Below are 19,664 nucleotides of genomic sequence, written 5' to 3'. Positions count from 1 at the left end.
GTTGACTGTTGAATACAATTCTGAGGGTTTTACAGTTGTGAGAAAAAGGAGAAAGAAGTAGCCACATTTCTTTTTCTGTGTCTCTGCAGGGCATATGGATCAGTACTTACATTTTCACAATATGCTTTGCTGCCAATGTGGGACTGTTGTTTGGTGTCGTCTGCACCATAGCTATTGTGTTAGGACGCTTCCCAAGGTAAGGCTTTATTTAAACACCCCGTGTTTACACCACAGCAAAGCACAAGGTGTTAAGAGGTGGGGATACTAAAGAATGCCCCATCCCACACTAGACAGGGCACTGGCGGTCTGTTCTCATCTCAGAGGACAATCTCTCCACCCGACTTGCTATGTTCCCATGGTGAGTCGCTGACACGCCCACCCCATGCTCTGCTACCTTCCTCTGAAATTCAGTTGAGTCACAGTGTGAAGAAAAACACCACACAATCTTAGTTTAGCATCAACAGGTAATACAACTGACATCCTAATTAGTAAGCCATACTCAATCAAATCCTCCGGCGGCGGATCCTAGTTTGTTACATCTTGTACCCCAAAATCTCTCTTCCAAAAAACCAGAAGTCCTCTTTCCCCTCCTCTCCATCCCCGCTCTGACCTGGAAGGTCTCACCTATTCCTTGCCCAGTGATCGGTCCCCTGAAATCTTTATTCATTAGGGGAAGGTTCTTGCCACAGTGTTATAGTTATTTTTGTCTTCAGACAACATATATAGTTCTCTAATGTTATGTTTTACTTCTACTGAGGAAACAGAAAAGCAAATGACAGTACGTCTTATCTACGTATGATATAGACTCATTGGTCATAATGAAGAAAACCATCAAAATCCTAAAAATTCCTGGGATAAATCAACCTACAGGGACAATTTTATTTTGCCTATGATTTGGAGGTTGCTTTGGGTCTCTAGTGACCCAGTGAATCCATGACATAAATGCACCGTCGAATAAATATGCTTGTTTCTATGTGCCTGGAAACCAGAGATGGGTTATGGTGCCAATGTCACCTTCAAGGTCACACTTTCAGTGACCTAATTTCCTCCTATTATCCCTCATCTCTTAACCAGTCTACTGCCTTCTATTAACAGTATAACCTGGCAACCAAGCCTGCATCACGTGGGCAGTTGGGGGGCATTTAAAAATCAAACTCTTAACACACTTTATACCATCTAATAAAATAGTAAATCTCCTGGCTGGATCTTATAGCATTTAAAAACAAGTTAAAGGGTATAGTATTCAATAAGATATAAACTTGCACCAGGAATCACCGTTTAGGAAAATTAGTGACCGTTTTCACATTCTGGAAGCCACATCACTTGCTGAGGAATACTTTATTGCTGTGTCTTTTGCCTGAGCATCATGGACTTGTTCATCTATTTTGAATGGTTCCTCTTCTGCATTCCCAGAGTTCATCTACTGCTTATCGTAGTCCATTCTCACAGGTCCCCTGGGATGATTTATAAAATAATTAAGTGTCTAACTTCAAAAACTAAAATATAAAGCATACTGTCACCCGTATAGAACCCTCAAATACAGATTATTGTCATCTTTGTCTCTTCCTCCTCCTCCTCCTTTTTCTCTGCCCCTTTTTTCCCCTCGTCTAATAACATTTTATGAGACTTTGCATCGTGTTTAGCCCTTTCTCACTTTATAATTTGTATCCATCAATGTAGCTCTTACAGCTCGGAGCACTGAGATCCCGGGGACTTAAATAAGACACATTCTGTTTATTAATTTCTAGTTAGATACCTGTGTTGTTATTCTCCATTACAGAATATTCTCACAAAATACAGATTTACCCAGATCTTACAGACAAATCACCATAGAGCACAAACCATGTTATTTCTAATATATTTTAATGTAAAACAACCTGTTGCTTTTGATTCTTTTCTTTTAATACTGTGTCAGGAAATGACTTTTAACTTTAATCTGCCTTAAATGTAGGGCAAAGACTTTAAGCATAACAGACATGAAAGAAATGGAATTGAAGGTGAAGACAGAGACGTGTGATGTAAGTCTGACTTCCTTTTCTCTTTGTGCAAGTGTGAACCTTTATGGATGAGATCGTTTCCAAGGGTCATAAAATCCGATAAACCATGCTATGCGACAACATCATTCCGGTCGTATACCTGTGAGCACCACACTGGGTAGTGTGCAGTGGACGTGCAGAAAACTAGGAGAGGAAAAGAAAACCTCCTTGAATTTAAGCATCTAATTAAATCACACCATGGTTCATAGAATTTCAGCCCACGGTTGACTTATGGCAGAGATTACTTCAGGCATTTGAGAACTTCTTTCCCACTGCTAAACTGCATAAAATTAGCCACTTTGGCATCCTTTTTATTTCTGAAATGATAAAGAAAATTTGAGAATGGAGAAAAAAAGTAAAGCAAAAGTCATCCATGTACTGCTGTCTTAGTGACCTAATCAGTGTTGGGGTAGGGAATAAGGTCCTATGTATGCACACATGAAATTCTCAAAGAATTTTAAAAATGGTATTTGACAACACAATGATACTGAATTATTAGCTGAAAGCAATTAAGTCCAAGGTTCTGTGTAGAATGCCAACAATCATGAAATTATGCAACGTGGAGAATTTTCATAGAAAGGCAATTTACATAAACCAGCTTGCCTTGCTCCTGTGTAAGGGTGTCAGGTGACAGTGTTTGAACCCCATTATCTTTAAAAATTTAAAGTTGTTCTTTGACAATTTCATACAGGATTGCTTTCACCCCACCTTCTGGTACCTCCCTCTTAACTCCAGAAACTCAACCCTTGCTTCAATACACTACCTTCAATACACTGTATTTTTTTTTTACTTTTTCTTTCTCTTTTTTCTTTCTTTCCTTTTTTAAAAAAAATTAAATTTTAATTTTTAGAGACAGGGCTTCTCTGTATAACAGCCCTCGCTGTCCTGGAACTAGATTTATAGGCCAGGCTGGCTTTGAACTTGCAGAGATTCGCCTTCCTCTACCTGTGTTGGAATTAAAGGACACACCTTACTACTTTCTGACATTATTGTCTTTTGCTTTTGGGTTGTGGCCCACTGAGTTTAGGCAAGGATCTTTGCCTTTAGCTGTGTACCAACTTCAGCTGCAGAGCCCACTAAGTAGTATTGGGTACTTGTAGTTTCTTGTTTTAAAAAACAACCATAAAAAGTTTGAAGTGGGAGAAAAAATATCAAGTTTATTGAATTATTTTAGCCCATCTGTAAAGGTTGCCCTCACTCTGAACCTGCTTGATAAATGTTTGGTTAACATTTTCTCCTTTTCTCTCATAGTCACTTCCTTCATTACCTTATGATTCCCCTCAGAACACAGAGAACTGGCCTACTTCCAAAAGCACCAATGTCAAGGTCTTTCCAGGTAGCCTGAAAACAGGAAGTAACGTCAGGAGTCTTTCTGTGACACCCAGGAGAATGGTTTGTTCTTTTAATAAGAGATTTGCTTCACAGAGGGCTGTTTGGTTCAGAGCCTTGGAAGCTGTCCCAGGCCCAAGTTTTCAACCAAGCCAGCCTTTCTCTTCCTTTCATAGTTTTCCCATGGAATTTAACCCATGGCCCCATCATCCCTCACTCAAATCTTTATTTTAAGGCAGAATACAATTTTAGATTGAGGAGTTTTCCTCCTAAAGTTCACTAGGGAGCAAACCTCATAACCCTTGCCTTCTTGGGTTGAATGTAACTTAGAATTTAATGAGGTATATATAGGACAGATACAAATGCTAGAAAATTTTCTTTCTTCTGTCACCTGCGTAAGATTAACTTTTGCTCATAAAATCCCAGTTTTTAAAAAAAGTTAAGTCTAAGTAGTTTCCTAATATTTTCCATGAGAATAAGAGATGTGAATCAGATTGAATGTAATTTGCATATACAGCATTGAATGAAAATGTTATCTGACTTAAAATGGTGCTGTCCCTACTCTAACCTCCTCTTCATACAGAATGCCCATTCAAACTTGAGACGAGTCTTCTGCAACAAAATCAGATTTTAGTTGTAGCAGCTCAAATCTCTATTATTTAACAAAGACTTAGTTTTTTTTTTTTTTTTTTTTTTTTTTTTATCTAAAGACTGCTGGAACAATCCAATCTGATGACAGTGTATGACAGAAATGAACACTAAGGAGTTACTTTTCAGTTTCTACATGTTTTCCCCTAGATTATAAGTGATTTCGACAGCTCAGTGTTTTTGCTTCCTTGCATTTTTTTATTGTTGTTACAACGTCCTCACTTTCTAGAATTGAAATATCTGTGTAATTTAGAAACTCGGAAATATATTTTAAACATTTATTTAAAAATGAGCAAACACCAAGATCTCTGAATTATCCATATTTATGTACCCAAGTCTTCATTTCTTCTGCCTGCACGCATGGCTCTTCTCTGCATCTCTTCTTTCATGGGATACAAAAGCCTGAAGGAATACAAAATGCCTAGCTTGGTTGGTAAGGAGTTAACCATTCCACAGGATTGACCATCTTCTCAATCAGATACCCATCCCGAGTCACAGAAGAGAGGGTTTTGGTTGGACAGCACCAAGTGCTGTCAGTAATATCTGGATAGACGAAGTAGATAGAGTTTGTGTTGAAATCATTTCTTCTCCCTTTCCCCATCCTTCATTCGGGCAATGCAGTGTAATCCAGGGCTGCTCAGGTAAACCTGTGTTTCATTACTATCTCTTATGGTTTACTTTCAATTAGGACTGCCAATTATTTTCAAAGTTGCATTTTAGCTAGAGGCCAGCTTTTATCAGTGTTGTGTAAAGAAATGATAGTTGACACTTGGAGGCACACATTTAGTTTTATTGAAATACTAATGGATATTTAAGGATGTATTCAGTGGCAGAGCAGTTGCCTAGTATATAAGAGGCTCTGGAGTTGAGCCACATCATTGCAAAATAACAACAATTAAGTTCATTTTAAATGACAGGTTGAGTAAAAGATGCACTTTGTGGAGGGTAGATAGTCTAGGTTATTACCTCACTTGGGTTGGTGAACAGAAATAAGAAAGACTTTCTGAAAAGCTGTGGATTTGTTTTATTACTAGTATTTCTCAATATTAATTGTGCATTTCTTTGATATGTGTATATTCCATTAAGCCTTACAAAAAAATCACAATAACCAATATGTTAATAAAGAGATAACAGTCCACAATTGAATGGTATGTTGACTCATAGGATTTACTCTGATTAGGTATATATATTTTAATTTGCTTGTTTACTTTATTTTTTTTCCTGACTTGATTCAGAGTTCTAAATCATTGCCTTTTTTCCCTTTAAAAGGAAAACTTGCAACAGATAAAAATCATCTCAATAAACAACCCACTTGTTTTCCTGAATGCAAAGAAATTTAGTGCTGATCTGATGAAAATAATCCTAAGGGAAAGTGACAGCAGCCAACCACTTGATGATGTCAGTAAGGTAGGACTAGCAGCTTCATGATATGTGTAATACTGAAATATCACTAATAATATCCACAGGTAAACAACAAAGTATGGATGTTTTTGTAGACTTGTTCCTTAGGAGGGAAAAAAGCCTTAATAGTTTATGTGTGTCTATTCATTTACAATATAATCTGTGAATAGGACAAGATTTAATATTGTTTAAGAAATTTGTTCATTGTGGACCTAAAACAAATATCTGACAATCTAGTTCTTAAGAATATGGAGTATTATAACTACAGAGAAGCTTGGACAGTTGCTATTAACACTGTAACATTATCACACAATTGTCCCTCCTTTCCTTCCTCCTTCTCTATTAACACTGTAACATTATCACACAATTGTCCCTCCTTTCCTTTCCCCTTCTCTATTAACACTGTAACATTATCACACAATTGTTTCTCCTTTTCTTCCTACTTCTCTATTAACATTGTAACATTATTACACAACTGTCCCTCTTTTCCTCATTCCTTCTCTTCCTTTTCTCCCTTTCCTAACCTCTTCTTTATTTTTCTTTTTAAAATTGAGACAGGGTATTCCTATGCAGTCTACTTCTGCCCTGTTCTCCCAAGTGCTTGGAAGGAAAGGAGAGACAGTTGTGTGGTAATGTTACAATGTTAATAGCAACTGTTTATGTTTCTCTGAAGTTGTTCATCAAACTCCATATTCTGAAGAACTAGATTATCAGATATTTATTTTAGGTTCATGGTGGATAAATTTCTTAAACGATATTAAATATTGTCCTATTCACAGGTTATAGTGAAAATGAACAGAAAGCCATAAAATATGCTGATATGCATCATCAATGCCTAACATTCAGCTTTCTTTATTTCTGTAAGAAATCTCAGTGACCAGAGGCACTGACTCAAGTGTGCACCAGAATGAGCCAGTGTGAATGTGTGATTTGCCCTTGAGCCCTCAGACCCAGAGCCACTCCCCAGCAGTGGGAGTTTAGATGAACCTGCATCTCAGGTTCCTCATTTTTAACAACCCTAGTTATAAATATTCATATTACAAATAGTTAATATTTACAACACTTAGAATAGTTCTGGAATTGCCTTAGTTCCGTGCACTCTCAGCTAATGTGGTTTGTTAGATCGACTGTCCTCATGAAATTTTCCTTGACTCTCCAGATAGTTTCTTATATATCCTTGAACATGTATCTCTTAGTTCTGCACGTATGGGAGACCTTAGGACTCTTGTTTCTGGTCTTAGAAACTGCACAGAGGGACATGCCTTTGCTAAAGCCACATGCTTCTGCCTGTAGTTCTCCCCCTAATCTGCTTGTGATCTTTGCCCCTCACCCCCATATAGGACCAAATGCATGATTTTCATGATCACAGTTGAAAATGAAGGTGTATAGTTTCTCTTCCTGTAATTATTAACATTTGTGAGGTGATGCGGTCAGACTATAAGTGAGTGTGAACCCTTTACAGATGAGAACCCTTGGGACCCTACAGGTTGCAAATGCATGCTGCCTTTGTGACCTTAGGTTTTTGTGTTCAATGGAATGCTGAGGACCACAGCCAATGTTTTCAAATTGGAAACTCACTTCTGCATCTAGTTTTTCAAGTTGACATGGTGCCTATTTATCTCACAGAGCCTTTATTATATATGGCAGAGCACAGTTGTAGTAGCTTTTGTGGACTGGTGTTAGCTCATAATGCCCATGCAAAGCGGTATTATAAAAACATGATAGAGTTTTAACCCATAAGAAATTTGTCAAATTTACCATCTTCCACTTAAAACCTTGCAGTGTATAGTATAACCCAGGGCTGCCTAAAATGAACTTGTGTTCCTGATACTGACTCCTGTCTCCTTCTTCAATTCAGACCATCAGTCATTTGTAAAATTATGTTTCAGCTGGAGGGGGCTTACACCTTACACCTGTGTGACACAGTGGGATTATAGGTGGCACTCTCTTAGGACAAAATGTATTCTAATAAAACAGCTTCAGGTGTTTTATAGTCTTGATTGACGGGAAAACTAAGGAGCTGGGATAGGTTCTGTATACCCTACAGCAGTTCAAGACGCTAATGCCTGGCACACCAGCTACAGCTAATGGACTCATTTATGTTTTATTCTGTCTTCTTAATTGTGGCTAGTATTTATTTATTTATTTATTTATTTACTTACTTACTTATTTATTTATTTATTTATTTATTTATTTATTTCGTGACGGGAGGGGGCGCCAAGATTCTAGCTAATATGTCACATCGCATCCAACTGTCACGCTTCTTTGTGATCCTCTTGCCTACAACAGTTTTCCAAATTCTCTTGTTTTAAAGGATGTGAAATTTTTGATCAAGACTGGCCAGGTATTTTGTGGAATGCCCCTGTATTAGAATTTGTTTGGTGTGTTACCTGGTAAGACTAGGGTTATGATCATAGGGAAGGAACACTGTAGGGCCGAAGTCCTACATCCCACCCAAGGTATATAATACAAACAAGATGATAACCGTTGATTCCCTAAGTTAATCTATTTTTAACCCTTTCTATGCTACACCGTGGCAGGAAGTAACTTCGCTCAGGCCAAATGTTAGGAGTTGGAGAAGTTATAATTCACCTCCTAAAAGTAGAATATCTAGATTAATTATTTCAAATTCTTCGGAACAGGAGATTTCAGAGAAGGTAAGGGAGAGAAAGGAAAAGCCCATATGCTGAGGGCCAGTCCCTAGGCCACAGCCACACAGCGAAGTGTCATTACCTAAATACTGAGTAAAGGAAAGGCTGAATCTTGGAAGTATAAGAAATAATCTATTAAAATTCTGTGATCTGTCGCACAAAGCAACACGTAGGGGAAACGATTCCCCACCCGCCTTAAGGAGGAGCAGTACAAGCAGGGGCTGGGAATGGAAACCTGGGAAGCCATCGGCTCTCATTGCAGACTGAGATGTCCCTGGCTTTGTAACTTTAGATGTTTTCTAGCTTTCTGGTCTTTGCTTCCCTCATCATGAAACACAAGATTAGTCACTTCCCAGAATGCGTCTAAAGATTCAATGGTTAATGTCTTCAAGACTTGGATATGGAGTAGACACTGAAAAAACATGCATTCTCCTTATCATTAACCAAGAAAAGAAAAACAAACCAGAACACTTGTTTATCAACAGATAGCCTGCCGTCTCCGAGGCACTGCTGATAGAGAAGCTGAACTATATGATACGGAACCTCGTTTTCACTTCCAGACATCTAGCATGTGATAAATGTTCTAACATCGATTCAGTGAGCAAAGTATCTACCGAACATATGTGTGCTCACTTCCAGTGACACGGTGGTTCTTCATCTCCTAGTTCACTGCACACAGCATTGAAACACTCCAGGAACAAACCCTTTGGCACAGCTGATTGTTGTTCCTCATCATGGAGAAAGGGATGTGAGACCTTTTGCATTGGTGGCTATGTTGTTTCACAACGTTTTTATTCTTTACATCTATTTTTATTTCAGTGTGAACAGAACACCTTGCTTAGTTCCCTGTCCAATGGCAACTGTAATGGTGAGTTTACTTTAAGGAAAAAGTATTTAAATGTTTTGACTTGAACTTATACCAGAGGAAAACCACCACCTTCTTCCTTTTCCTCTATGTTGACCCTTCCCCTTTAGGGTTTTCTTTGTTCTTCAGCTAGAATACACTTCTCCGTATCCTGCCTCCTCTTGCCTATTCTCCTTATTTTTATCTCTGCTCCTTTCTCTCCTCCTCTCTTCCTTTTGACTCACCTACATGTTCCGTGTCCCTTTTCTTGTTACTCTCCTTTATCTTCTCCCATCTCTTCTTTTGCCTCCCACTTCTCCCCCTGTTCTTACTTCCATCTTTCTTCTTTTCCTTCTCCCTAAATCAAATGTCCAAACTCTATATAGTCTTCATATAGATCAATCCCCAAATATTATCTCAAGGCTATTTTAGATTTCTATTTCACCTGACCAAGTTTAATTATAGACTCATGATTTTCTAGGATAAATGTCAGGTAAAAGCAACAATGTTTTAATGGTAAGTACTTGATAAAAGGTACAGGTCAGTGTATTATGTAAGGGATACAGAATAGGACCCAAGTGACCCAACCACAGTGACACATCAAGCCATAAAAGCAGTGGAGAAAGGAGACTAAAGTCAAAGATAACCTTTCTTCAACAGCCTTTTCACATGCATAGTTGGCGCACAACAAAATAAACAACCCTACAAGACTACATACATTATAAGATGGATACCAGGCAGTGGCAGTGCATGCCTTAAATTGGTAGAAAGATAAAGATGGACCTCTGAGTTTAAAGTCAGCCTGGTCTACAGAATGACTACTAGGACAGCCAAGTCTACACTGGAAACAGACAAACAAACAAACAAGCAAACAAACAAACAATGTACAAAACCAAACAAGCACCAAAAAATTAGAAGATGAAAGCCACAGCATTTTTTAAAAAAATATGAAAATCATAATTGTTCAGCTTGTGAAGAGATCTTGTAGAAGTCTGTTTAGTATTCTAGGTCATCTGCTGACAATGCTAACAGGAGCCCTGTAGAGTTATTGCTATGTGAACGTGCTATGTGATCTTCTTCCACCTGTCCCACTTAAGAAAATATCCCAGTTTCTCTGTGTCTCAGCTCACATAATCCTCTCTTCTTTTCCTTCATGCACCTTTCATGTCATTAATCACCTGGCAAACATTTCTCTCTTTTGAGACCTACTGTATCCTAGGGAAAAGAGATAACATATATCCAATGTTTCTGAAAATAGATCTGGCTTCTGATGTCATGGACTCCAAAGTTTAAGCAGGCTTCCATCCATCTGAAATGAATATCTTACTCTTAACCCCCAACTTAAAACACTCAGGTGTATAAACTTGCATCTTGTCTGTTGCAATTACCCTAAGCTCAGTGACTCAAAGCAGTACACATTTACTACATTATATCTCAGTGACAGAAGTTCAGAGTGAGTTTCATGAGCATAGCATTGGAGTTATGTTTCTTTTTGGAGGCTCTACAGGAAGATCCCCAGCCCCTGTCCAACTTGGTCCATCTGTGTTCCTTGGTTCATACTCACATTAATATTCAAGCTAGAAGAGGCATCTTCAGGTCTCTCTCTGATCTCTTCTTCATCATATCCTCTCTGATCCTGAATCTCCAGATATTTGGATAGTCTGGGGAAATTTTCCTATACTAACATCCTGAATTTAACCAAATATACAAAGTTCTTGTTGTCCCCCTGTAAGGTATCATATTCACAGGTACTGAGGGTGTGGAGGCAGATTTTGGATGTGTATTTGCATGTGTTTCCATGTGTGTATGTGTGAGAATATTGTTCTGTTTCTGGATCTTCCTTAGCACTGTTTGTATACCTTCTCCAGCCTTATAACCTCTCAACTTAATAGCTGAACTTACTACTCTCCATTTGATTAAAAGTCTGTTGAAGGCAGGCATCTTCATCACTGTTCAGCACTGCACATACGTTCCCTAACAGGGTGCTTAAAAACACAGCTCATCTGTATTAACTGATGGAATTAGTAAAAGACTAGACCAGTGAATGAAATGTTCAATAATAACATGCTTTTCCATAGAGGATATTATTGTTTGGTCGAAGTGTCTCTTCTCTATTTATTTCTTTAGAAATTAGAGAGATAATTCTGTTTCTCAATAGTTAATTGGTACCAATATAAAATACTTTTTAAAATTGCAAGTGATTCACAGACTGTCAGGAGTCTTTTGAAGTAAATGCAAAGCACTCTTAAATTATGCAACTATGAATATTTTTTAATTAAAGGAGTTAATGAATTATTCCACAGGAAAGAGCTGTCTTCCACAGTCTGGGTTTAATTGCTCATCCACACCTGATGGTTAATGTCTTTCTGAAACGTTGTATTTTGTAGATAAAGCCCATCATTCACCACCAACCCTGTGGGGATAAGATTATTCGTCTCCTTGCATGCTCCAAGCTTACCTCATTTGCTTAAGGCAGGCTATTAGCTATAGAGTCTCTTACCCAGGATGATGTGATCTGTATTGTTCTACTCCAGTTACTCAGCAGCTTGGAACACAGTGTTATACAGATGAATGAGTGCTATGACAGGGCAGAGGAGACATGAGTAAAAGAAAATGATGTTTTTTTTTAATTTGGAAGATTTCAGAAATGCCCATTGTATTTAAATTTTCATTTGAGTGGATTAGAAACTTCACAATTAGGATTTTATTTTTTTGTTCAAATAAGGTGCTATGAGCTAATTTATTTGAGATAGCTTACATTAACAATTATCAACAAATACAAGAAAGGGTGTTTTGTTTTGATTTGTTTTATTTTGAATGAAAATAAAGGTTAAAAAGAAAAATCATGTATAAAAATAAAAGATGAAATAAATGAGGGCCCAGAATGACTCTGTAACAACATATAATTTAATCTATAGATTGAATCTATGATAACCTATATTATAGAAAATTTATAAGACAGTAGCAAGAATGTAAAATATAGTTTAACAATGAAATTGATATGGCAGGTTTGAAGAAAAAAAAAAAAAACCTTTCTTAAAATTATCCCAATGCCATTTTTAAGTCATTTAGAAAGCATTATCAGCAATCTCTCTATTAATCAATATATAGTTTTTATTGTAGCACTTTTAAGTTCAGAATTTTAAATAAAATTATAGTGGTGCCTAACTGAAACACTGGCTTGATAGGCCACTCTAAGATTTAATCTGACTTCGATGAACAAATGCATCATGATTGTGTAAACCTCTTGCTCTGGCTATATATTCAGATGCCCAAAATAATGCCTGTGGGTTATAGATAAAAGCTATATAAAATTTTTGATGAAAACTTATGTGTTGACATGGTTTCTAAGTCAAACAATTTATTTAGGTTATAGCTTATTGTTATAAAATCTTATTTGTAAATATTGCTATTGTGCTTTTTAGCAAAGAATAAAAACATATACATCAAAGTAACATATAGACTGAGCAGGTTATATTTAGGAATATATATGACAACGATGAATAAATAAAGGGCCATTAATTTGAAAGAGAACAGGAAGGGGTGTATAGGAAGGCTTTTAAGAAGGAACAGGAAGGGGTGTGTAGGAAGTCTTATAAGAAGGAACAGGAAGGGATGTGTAGGAAGGCTTTTAAGAAGGAACAGGAAGGGGTGTGTAGGAAGGCTTATAAGAAAGAACAGGAAGGGGTGTGTAGGAAGGCTTATAAGAAGGAACAGGAAGGGCTGTGTAGGAAGGCTTATGAGAAGGAACAGGAAGGGGGAATGATGCAATTATATTATAACCCCAAAACGTAAAGTAAAAGTACAAGTAGAAAAGGCATTGAGATGTCAGAAAACTTTATAATTCATCAGTTATCTACTTTTAGAGTTAAACATTTAATTTCTCTGAAGACAATTTTTAGCAAAAGTTATACGTTGTCGCTCAATTTTCAATCCATGGCTTATGCAGTTTGCTCGGAGCAGCAGTGCGCAGTGGATACACGTGGAAGTCTTCACACCCATTCTGATCTCACCATCATCTTAGGTTCTAGCACCAACTATTCCTGTGCTTTAGCCGTTCACTCAAATTAAGGCTGATGGATAATAAAAGTATCCACTTTCAAGCAGTGATTGTCTTGGTCACTCTTACCAATTTTTGGAAAAGTCTACATGGGGTAGACTCGTAGTCCTTGCCTATGTCTAAGGTGTCATTTCTACCATGTCTGATCACTAGGAGCGGAGCTGGGAAGATGCATACCCTTATGAATTATTTCTCACCTACTATTACTTTAAAGAAGACACTTAAAACTTTATTTCTCAAAACCAGTATTTTGAAGGGATTTTTGTGTGACGCATATACAACAGGTTTGTGTTGCTAACAGAGCTAGTGATGATCCCGGGGCTTGGTGCATGCAGAATTACTGTGAATTAACTGATAATTAATGTTAACAAAGATTGCCTCCAGAGCTGTGGAGTGCTCCCAAGCACTGGACTTCTGCTGTTGTGTATAAATTGAAGCGCATGAGTTTCAGACATCTCCAAACAGGGCCCTTACAATGAACCTACCAGCAAAAGAAGCAGACGATGTGGATAACACTCCATCCAGAATATCTACACTGTGCTTAAAGTTAACTTCCTAGATACCCTTTTAGACTCATTAAAATGTTTCCAGCCAGTCTTAAAGAAAAAGAATTGGTAACTAAATTAAAAAAAATGTGCAGAATTACTATTAGGCATGAGGACACTGTTTCTTTGCTTCTGTTCAGCCAAGTCAGCTGCAGAAATCTGCTCATTCTAACTAGAGTCTCTGTGTCTTCTGCAGAGGAAGCGTCCCAGCCCTGCCCCAGTGAGAAGTCTTCTTTGGTCCTGAATTGCAGTGGCTTGACCTTTTTCGACTACACGGGAGTCTCCACACTTGTTGAGGTATCTGCGTGGCCTGGGTCAGGCCCGATTCCTTACCTCTCTTCAGTGGCAGAAGTATTCCTCCGCAGCCTGGGCTCCAGAGTCCTAAACCTCTTTCCCACAAAAAATAGAATTCTGTGCCTTTACTACAGTGGGTTTGTCTCAAAAGGCTCTTTCAGGATTCTAAGCATGTAGGGTAGGGGGTCAAAGTTGGAGGAGTGGGAAGACTGAGATTTGAGTATTATCAGGCATAATATCTGCCACGAAAGGAATGTTCAGTGCTTCTAGAATGAAGAAAAGCCTCTCGGGGTACTATCACCCCAGCCAATTCTCCCTGAACTCCACCTCTGCTTGGCTGCTTCACCACCGAGGCTGCTGCATTTACCCCCTCCACCACCTCATGCTATGGCTGAGAATTGCTTTGAAATGGACACTAAGAAGAGTTCCTTCTTTTTTCTTTTATCTGAACATTTTTTTTTTTTTTAAAAAGAGTTGTGTTAGCGCTGATGCTCTAGTTCAGTGGCAAAGCGCTGACTAGCAATCAAAGGCTTGGTTTCAATTGCCCTGGGAAATATACAAATAACAAGAACAAAAAAAAGGATTGATTGACTGAGATCCTATATAGTTTCTATTTCTTTATTTGTATCGTAAAATTTACATCGAAAGTTTCCACCTTTCACGTTCCAGAACTGTAAGGACAAACTGAGTGTCTCTGTCCAGGAGGATGGGGATGGTAGTGCCCGGAGGGGAAAGTGCTTATCCTGATGATGTCTGGGAATCATGCTGGATCTGTCTTAGGACTGCAGTGTGCTGGGAAAATGGCCCATTTGTTTAAATCTTGGTAGTTTCTCTGTAGAATGAGGAAATGATTTTGCTTTAAGAATAGAAGGCACTTAGAAAGCAAATGGCTCAGTGGTTAAGAGCACTAATTGCTCTTCCAGAGTTCAATTCCCAGCAGCCACATGGTGGTTCACAACCATCTGTAGAAGGTTCTGATACCCTCTTCTGGGGTGTCTGAAGAAAGCAACGGAGTACTCACATACATGGAATAAACAACAAGTTTAGAAAGCAAATGGATGGTGCAAACCAAGGTTTAAGAATCAAGGTGCTGTTGTTATTAATTAGGTTTTAAATTTTTAGCTGAAATTATTAGTCGCCCTCTCTGAAAACACTTCTCAGAATTGGTGAAGAGGAAGACAAGAGACCTGCTGCCCTTTAGTTTAGGCTCAAAGGCTGATAGCAAAGAGGAATAATACAATCCAGGCACTGAAGCATCCCAATGAATAAAGGTTGTTGCTTTTGTTTCCTACCAGAATCATAGTAGTGGATTACAAGTTCTAATGCTGCATTAAGACAATTGATGTCTTTTTAAATTGACAGGAAAACTATCTTGCACTTGGTACACTGTTTTTCCTTTAAATACAAAGTTGGCAATGTTCTACCTGCCTTCATTTTTTTTCTCCTTATTACTACAAGGTTTAGAATTTGTTAAGCAGTTAGGCATTAAAGATAGAAAAATTCTGGATTCACACATCAGCCAAATACTTCTATGCCTGGAGCTAAATTCCATCCTTCTTCCTTTCCCTTCCCTTCCCTTCCCTTCCCTTCCCTTCCCTTCCCTTCCCTTCCCTTCCCTTCCCTTCCCTTCCCTTCCCTTCCCTTCCCTACTCTTCCCTTCCCTTCCCTTCTTCCATCCTTTCTTCCTTGACCCTCGGTGTGCGTGCATGTGTGTGTGTGTGTGTGTGTGTGTGTGTGTGTGTGTGTGTGTGTGTGTATGTGTGTGTGTGTGTATGTGTGTGTGTATGTGTGTGTGTGTGTACATGCACACATGCATGCACACACATGTGGTCATTTGTGTGCGTGTGGGTACATAAATGACATAGTACATGTGTGTATGCCAAAGGAGAAACACAGGCCTCAATCCTTGCTTTCAACCTTGTTTGAGACAGTATATGTTTGTGATATACCAGGTAGCTGACATGTTACATGTCTTTTCCTGTGTCTGCTCCACCTCTCTCTCTCCACAGGAGCAGTGAGGCTCTACAGCTTTCTGAACCCAGCTTTTAGGGGTGCTCTAAGGGTTCAATATCAGGTCTTTATATCTCCCCAGACATCTCATTGTTTGCCTTCTATAAACTAGAAGTAAAGCTCTTCACTTCTTCACATTGTGAGCTCACAGGACATGTCCAGTAAAGTACTTATGTGGCCACACAGTTAGTAAGCGCTCAGCAACGCTAGCATCTAGTATTGCTTTCCTTGCTTTAAATGACCATTTCTTGAGCTAGTGCGATGACTCAGTAGGGAAAGGTTCTTGACAGGCAAGACTGACCACCTGAGTTGATCCCCAGAGCCAGTACAAGCATGAAAGCAGTGAACCACTCCACAGCACTGTTTTGTTTTGTTGGTTGGTTTTTTAATCTCTGTTACATGCTGTTGTATGCTCATGTGTGAACATAAACATACACATAATAGTAACATATATATCACCTGATTTATGTATACATATATACACATATATATGTATACAAGTATACATATATATGTGTATAGTGAATTTTAAAGCCATTTCTTAAAGTGCAAATATATTTCCAAGCAAGATTAGTTCTTAATTCCAGCTACCCTGAGTAATAGTCTGGAGCCGTGAGCAGCAGGGCCTGCCACTCGTGCTAGTTTTCCTGCTTTTTAGGAACCGTCTAGACTGTGTACTTAGCTACTTCAGCACAAAGAGCACTGATCCCGGAGTTGTGGATGGAAGGGAACTGGGTGACTTCTCTTTATTCTTTTTCAGGTTTGGGGATGTCAGGGCAGGTCAGTGAAATGGAGATTGTGTTTATCAAAATCAACAGGCCATCCATAATAGCAATGTGTTTCAGCTCCACTGGGCTTAAGAGAAAGTCAGACGCGGAGAGGTCACCTTGAAATTAATCACATTAATTTCCAGAAGCAGCGGCCACTTATTCAATGTCAAAGGCAGAGCTCACAGTTTGTTTTTATTGTTGTTTTTCATTTATACTCAACTCTGATCAATCTACAGTTCTCATTTTTCAAAGGGGACCTACTGATGGAGAAAGATGAGAGAAATTACATATTACGTAACTTACATGGTTGCAGTACACTCTAGATTGCATTGTCAATGCAGCTGTCTGTCTTGTTTATAGGACACATCACTATCATGTAACCGACTCCACTCAACTTTAAGTGGATCTCTACATGTACTTTTAGCTAAACTTCATTTGATCTTAATTTGGTTTTGGTGAATTAAAAATTATTTGTTCATAAATTGTTTCTGGTTAAAATGTCTAGAAGGTAAAAGTCAAGGTCCCAGTGCACCCGTGCATGAGTTAGACTCTCTCACTCTGTGGACCTTTAAAACTGGAAATGGGCTCAGGTTATAATGAGGGTTAATAGCTGGGATTTGTAGAGTCAATGGAGTATGCCTAGGTTGTTGCAAAGTGGGAATGTTAGCAGGCCAGCATCTGTTATCACTAGGCTGGTCCTAGGCTTTCCATAAAAGCTGTTGACAGCAATCCTCTATCAGTTTTACAAGGAAGCAAAGATTATGGTTTTATCTTTCTAAAGAAATGGTCATGTTAGTCTCGGTAGAATACATGTTTCAGTTTGAATCCTTTTGAACATACTGGGCACGTCGTTAACTATGTAACAATGCCTCCCTCTGGTGGTTTGGCTTCAGAAACATTTTCTCACTTGTTTTCCCAAGAGTTCTCCTTTCCCCAAAGCCCGTTCCTCCCTCCAGTCTGCTTCCCTTCACTAACCACGGGTCTCCTCTCTTCCTCCTTCTAGCTCTACCTTGACTGCAAGAGCAGGAGTGTGGACGTGTTCTTAGCCAACTGCACAGGTAAGACTGTCCTCAGCTGCCATTAGATGAGCCCTCCCAGCTTTTCCATGTGTCTTCACGTACCCTGTGCCTTCTTTGCAGCATCCTTGATAAAAGCAATGACATACTATGGAGACCTAGACACCGAGAAACCAATATTTTTTGACTCGGTACCCGCTGCAATAAGGGTGATTCGGTTAAATAAGGTGAGTTGCTTAAGTTAGCGAGCCAGAGTACTGTAAGAAAAACTAGAATACATAACCATTGGAAGTTTTATAAGGTTCCCTCTTCACTGGCTCTAAAAACAAATCTATGAATAACCTTTCCTGCATCTGACACATTCCCTTTAAAGGAATGATTCTACTCCACTTTGTGGGCAAGTTATGAACAACTGTGAAATAGTTTGGCTGTTCTAATGTCATGGCTTAGAGAATTTGATTATCACCTATGAAGTGCAAATTTTTTTAGCTTTAATCTGAGATCCACTGTCCTGGAATTTGACATTGGAGCTCTCCAATGCAGAAATATTAAATACCAATTTTAAATGTTTTATGATCAGAGACTCGTGTTACTATGCCTATTTATACTGTCTTCTTTTGGAACATCATTTATGGCGTCTGGTGGTCAAATGATTATAAGTACACAAGTTAGTGTGCCTATTAGGCTTTTGGTAATGATTTTTGTAATGAATCCCAGAGCTGTGGTTTTCTGCTATGTCTCTATAACTCTCAGTCATTTTGCCTTTCTCCTTCCCAGAACAGCATTAGCACTTCCCACTGAGGCTGCTCTCATCTTCAGTCAGAACAGTAACACTATCATTATTTTTACCTACATGTATCTAGTACCTACCACATTCTAGAATATTCTAAAGGCCTTAGCCATGTTAAATAAATTTGACACTGCATATGAGGTAGATATTCTCACTTAGCTGATTTTTAGAACTAGAAAAACTAAGGTCAAGAAAGTTACAGCATGTGGCTGGTTTCAAAATCAGCTGTCAGACATGGGATGAGGAGCCTTGTTACCGATGGGTGTGGCTTATGGTACTGCTGTTATTTCATTGTAGCACAGATTATGAGATAGGTGAATAATATGTGTTTATTTCTTCCTCTCTTCTAGAATTCCAGCAAGTCCAGTGACCACAGTGAAGTCTGAGGTCCATGTGTTGAAGTGTATGTTTCATCATTAGCACCTGCCCCAAAGAGGCCAGATACTGGCATTTTGCACACATTTTGGTGGATATACCATATATCACTCAATAAGAGGGATGCAAGTTGGCAACTGCATAGCCACTGGCCAAGACTTGCTGACCTATTTTTTTTATAATTCTTCTTAATAAACAGATTCATTAGTTATCTCATATAGGCATCAATATGTATATAACTTTAGTTTACTGAACAGTAAACATACTTTTATTTCCTGTTTTAAGAGTATTTTGTATGGCCTTATTTTTGTTTTGTTGTATGCTAACAAATGGAGAAACTCTTTTGTCAGAAATGGTTTGGATTATTTATAAGCCATTTGTAAAAATATTAAGATCATCTAATACATAAAAAAGTGTTAGCAAATGTGCCATTTCTCCATAGTTTTTAACCCAATGTTATTCAAGCATTAACATAAAAGTATCACTTTATGCAGCAAAAGATGAAATCCACAGATATAAAATAATTGAGAGAAAAGACAATGTAGAAGTTATTAATGTCAATACCCATCAACACAGTCACTCTGACAGTATTCATGTATTCAACTATGAGTTCATATGTGGAAGAAAACTGGTGTTTTAACAAAATTAAGTTCTTGACATTAATCTGCTCAGTTATGGATACTGGAGACTATAGTTTGTTCAATCAGATAACTTTGACTTCTACATTGTAATACATAAAATATTCTGCTTTCAGACTTATTTTATTGCAATCAGAGAATGTGAGAATTTGATATGTAATTTTTTCACAAATATGATCTTTTTGATGGCAAAATATCATATGTAGAATGCTTTTGTGCTTTTGGATATAAGATTAAGTCTTAGAAATCTAGAGTTT

The 19,664-nt window shown here is 38.2% G+C and overlaps 1 protein-coding gene across 1 annotated transcript in view; it reads left to right on the top strand.

The window, feature by feature from the left end:
• The window catches only part of SLC26A7 (solute carrier family 26 member 7), a gene marked incomplete at both ends in the record, with an annotated part of 104,134 nt that extends 85,354 nt beyond the window's left edge, over positions 1-18,780 (top strand). Inside the window, 8 exons of the mRNA XM_080938554.1 lie at positions 90-196; positions 1,952-2,018; positions 5,283-5,420; positions 8,885-8,933; positions 13,711-13,811; positions 17,592-17,646; positions 17,728-17,831; positions 18,745-18,780. Of these exons, the coding sequence (XP_080794680.1) occupies positions 90-196; positions 1,952-2,018; positions 5,283-5,420; positions 8,885-8,933; positions 13,711-13,811; positions 17,592-17,646; positions 17,728-17,831; positions 18,745-18,780 (657 nt within the window). The remainder of the gene's footprint in view (positions 1-89; positions 197-1,951; positions 2,019-5,282; positions 5,421-8,884; positions 8,934-13,710; positions 13,812-17,591; positions 17,647-17,727; positions 17,832-18,744) is intronic.
• Positions 18,781-19,664: the final 884 nt, after the last annotated feature.

This window comes from Micromys minutus, assembly GCF_963924665.1.
Source record: "Micromys minutus genome assembly, chromosome: 26".
Lineage (NCBI taxonomy): Eukaryota > Metazoa > Chordata > Mammalia > Rodentia > Muridae > Micromys > Micromys minutus.
The sequence above is the reverse complement of the archived record's forward strand: the minus strand, read 5'-3'. Positions and strand labels throughout refer to the sequence as shown.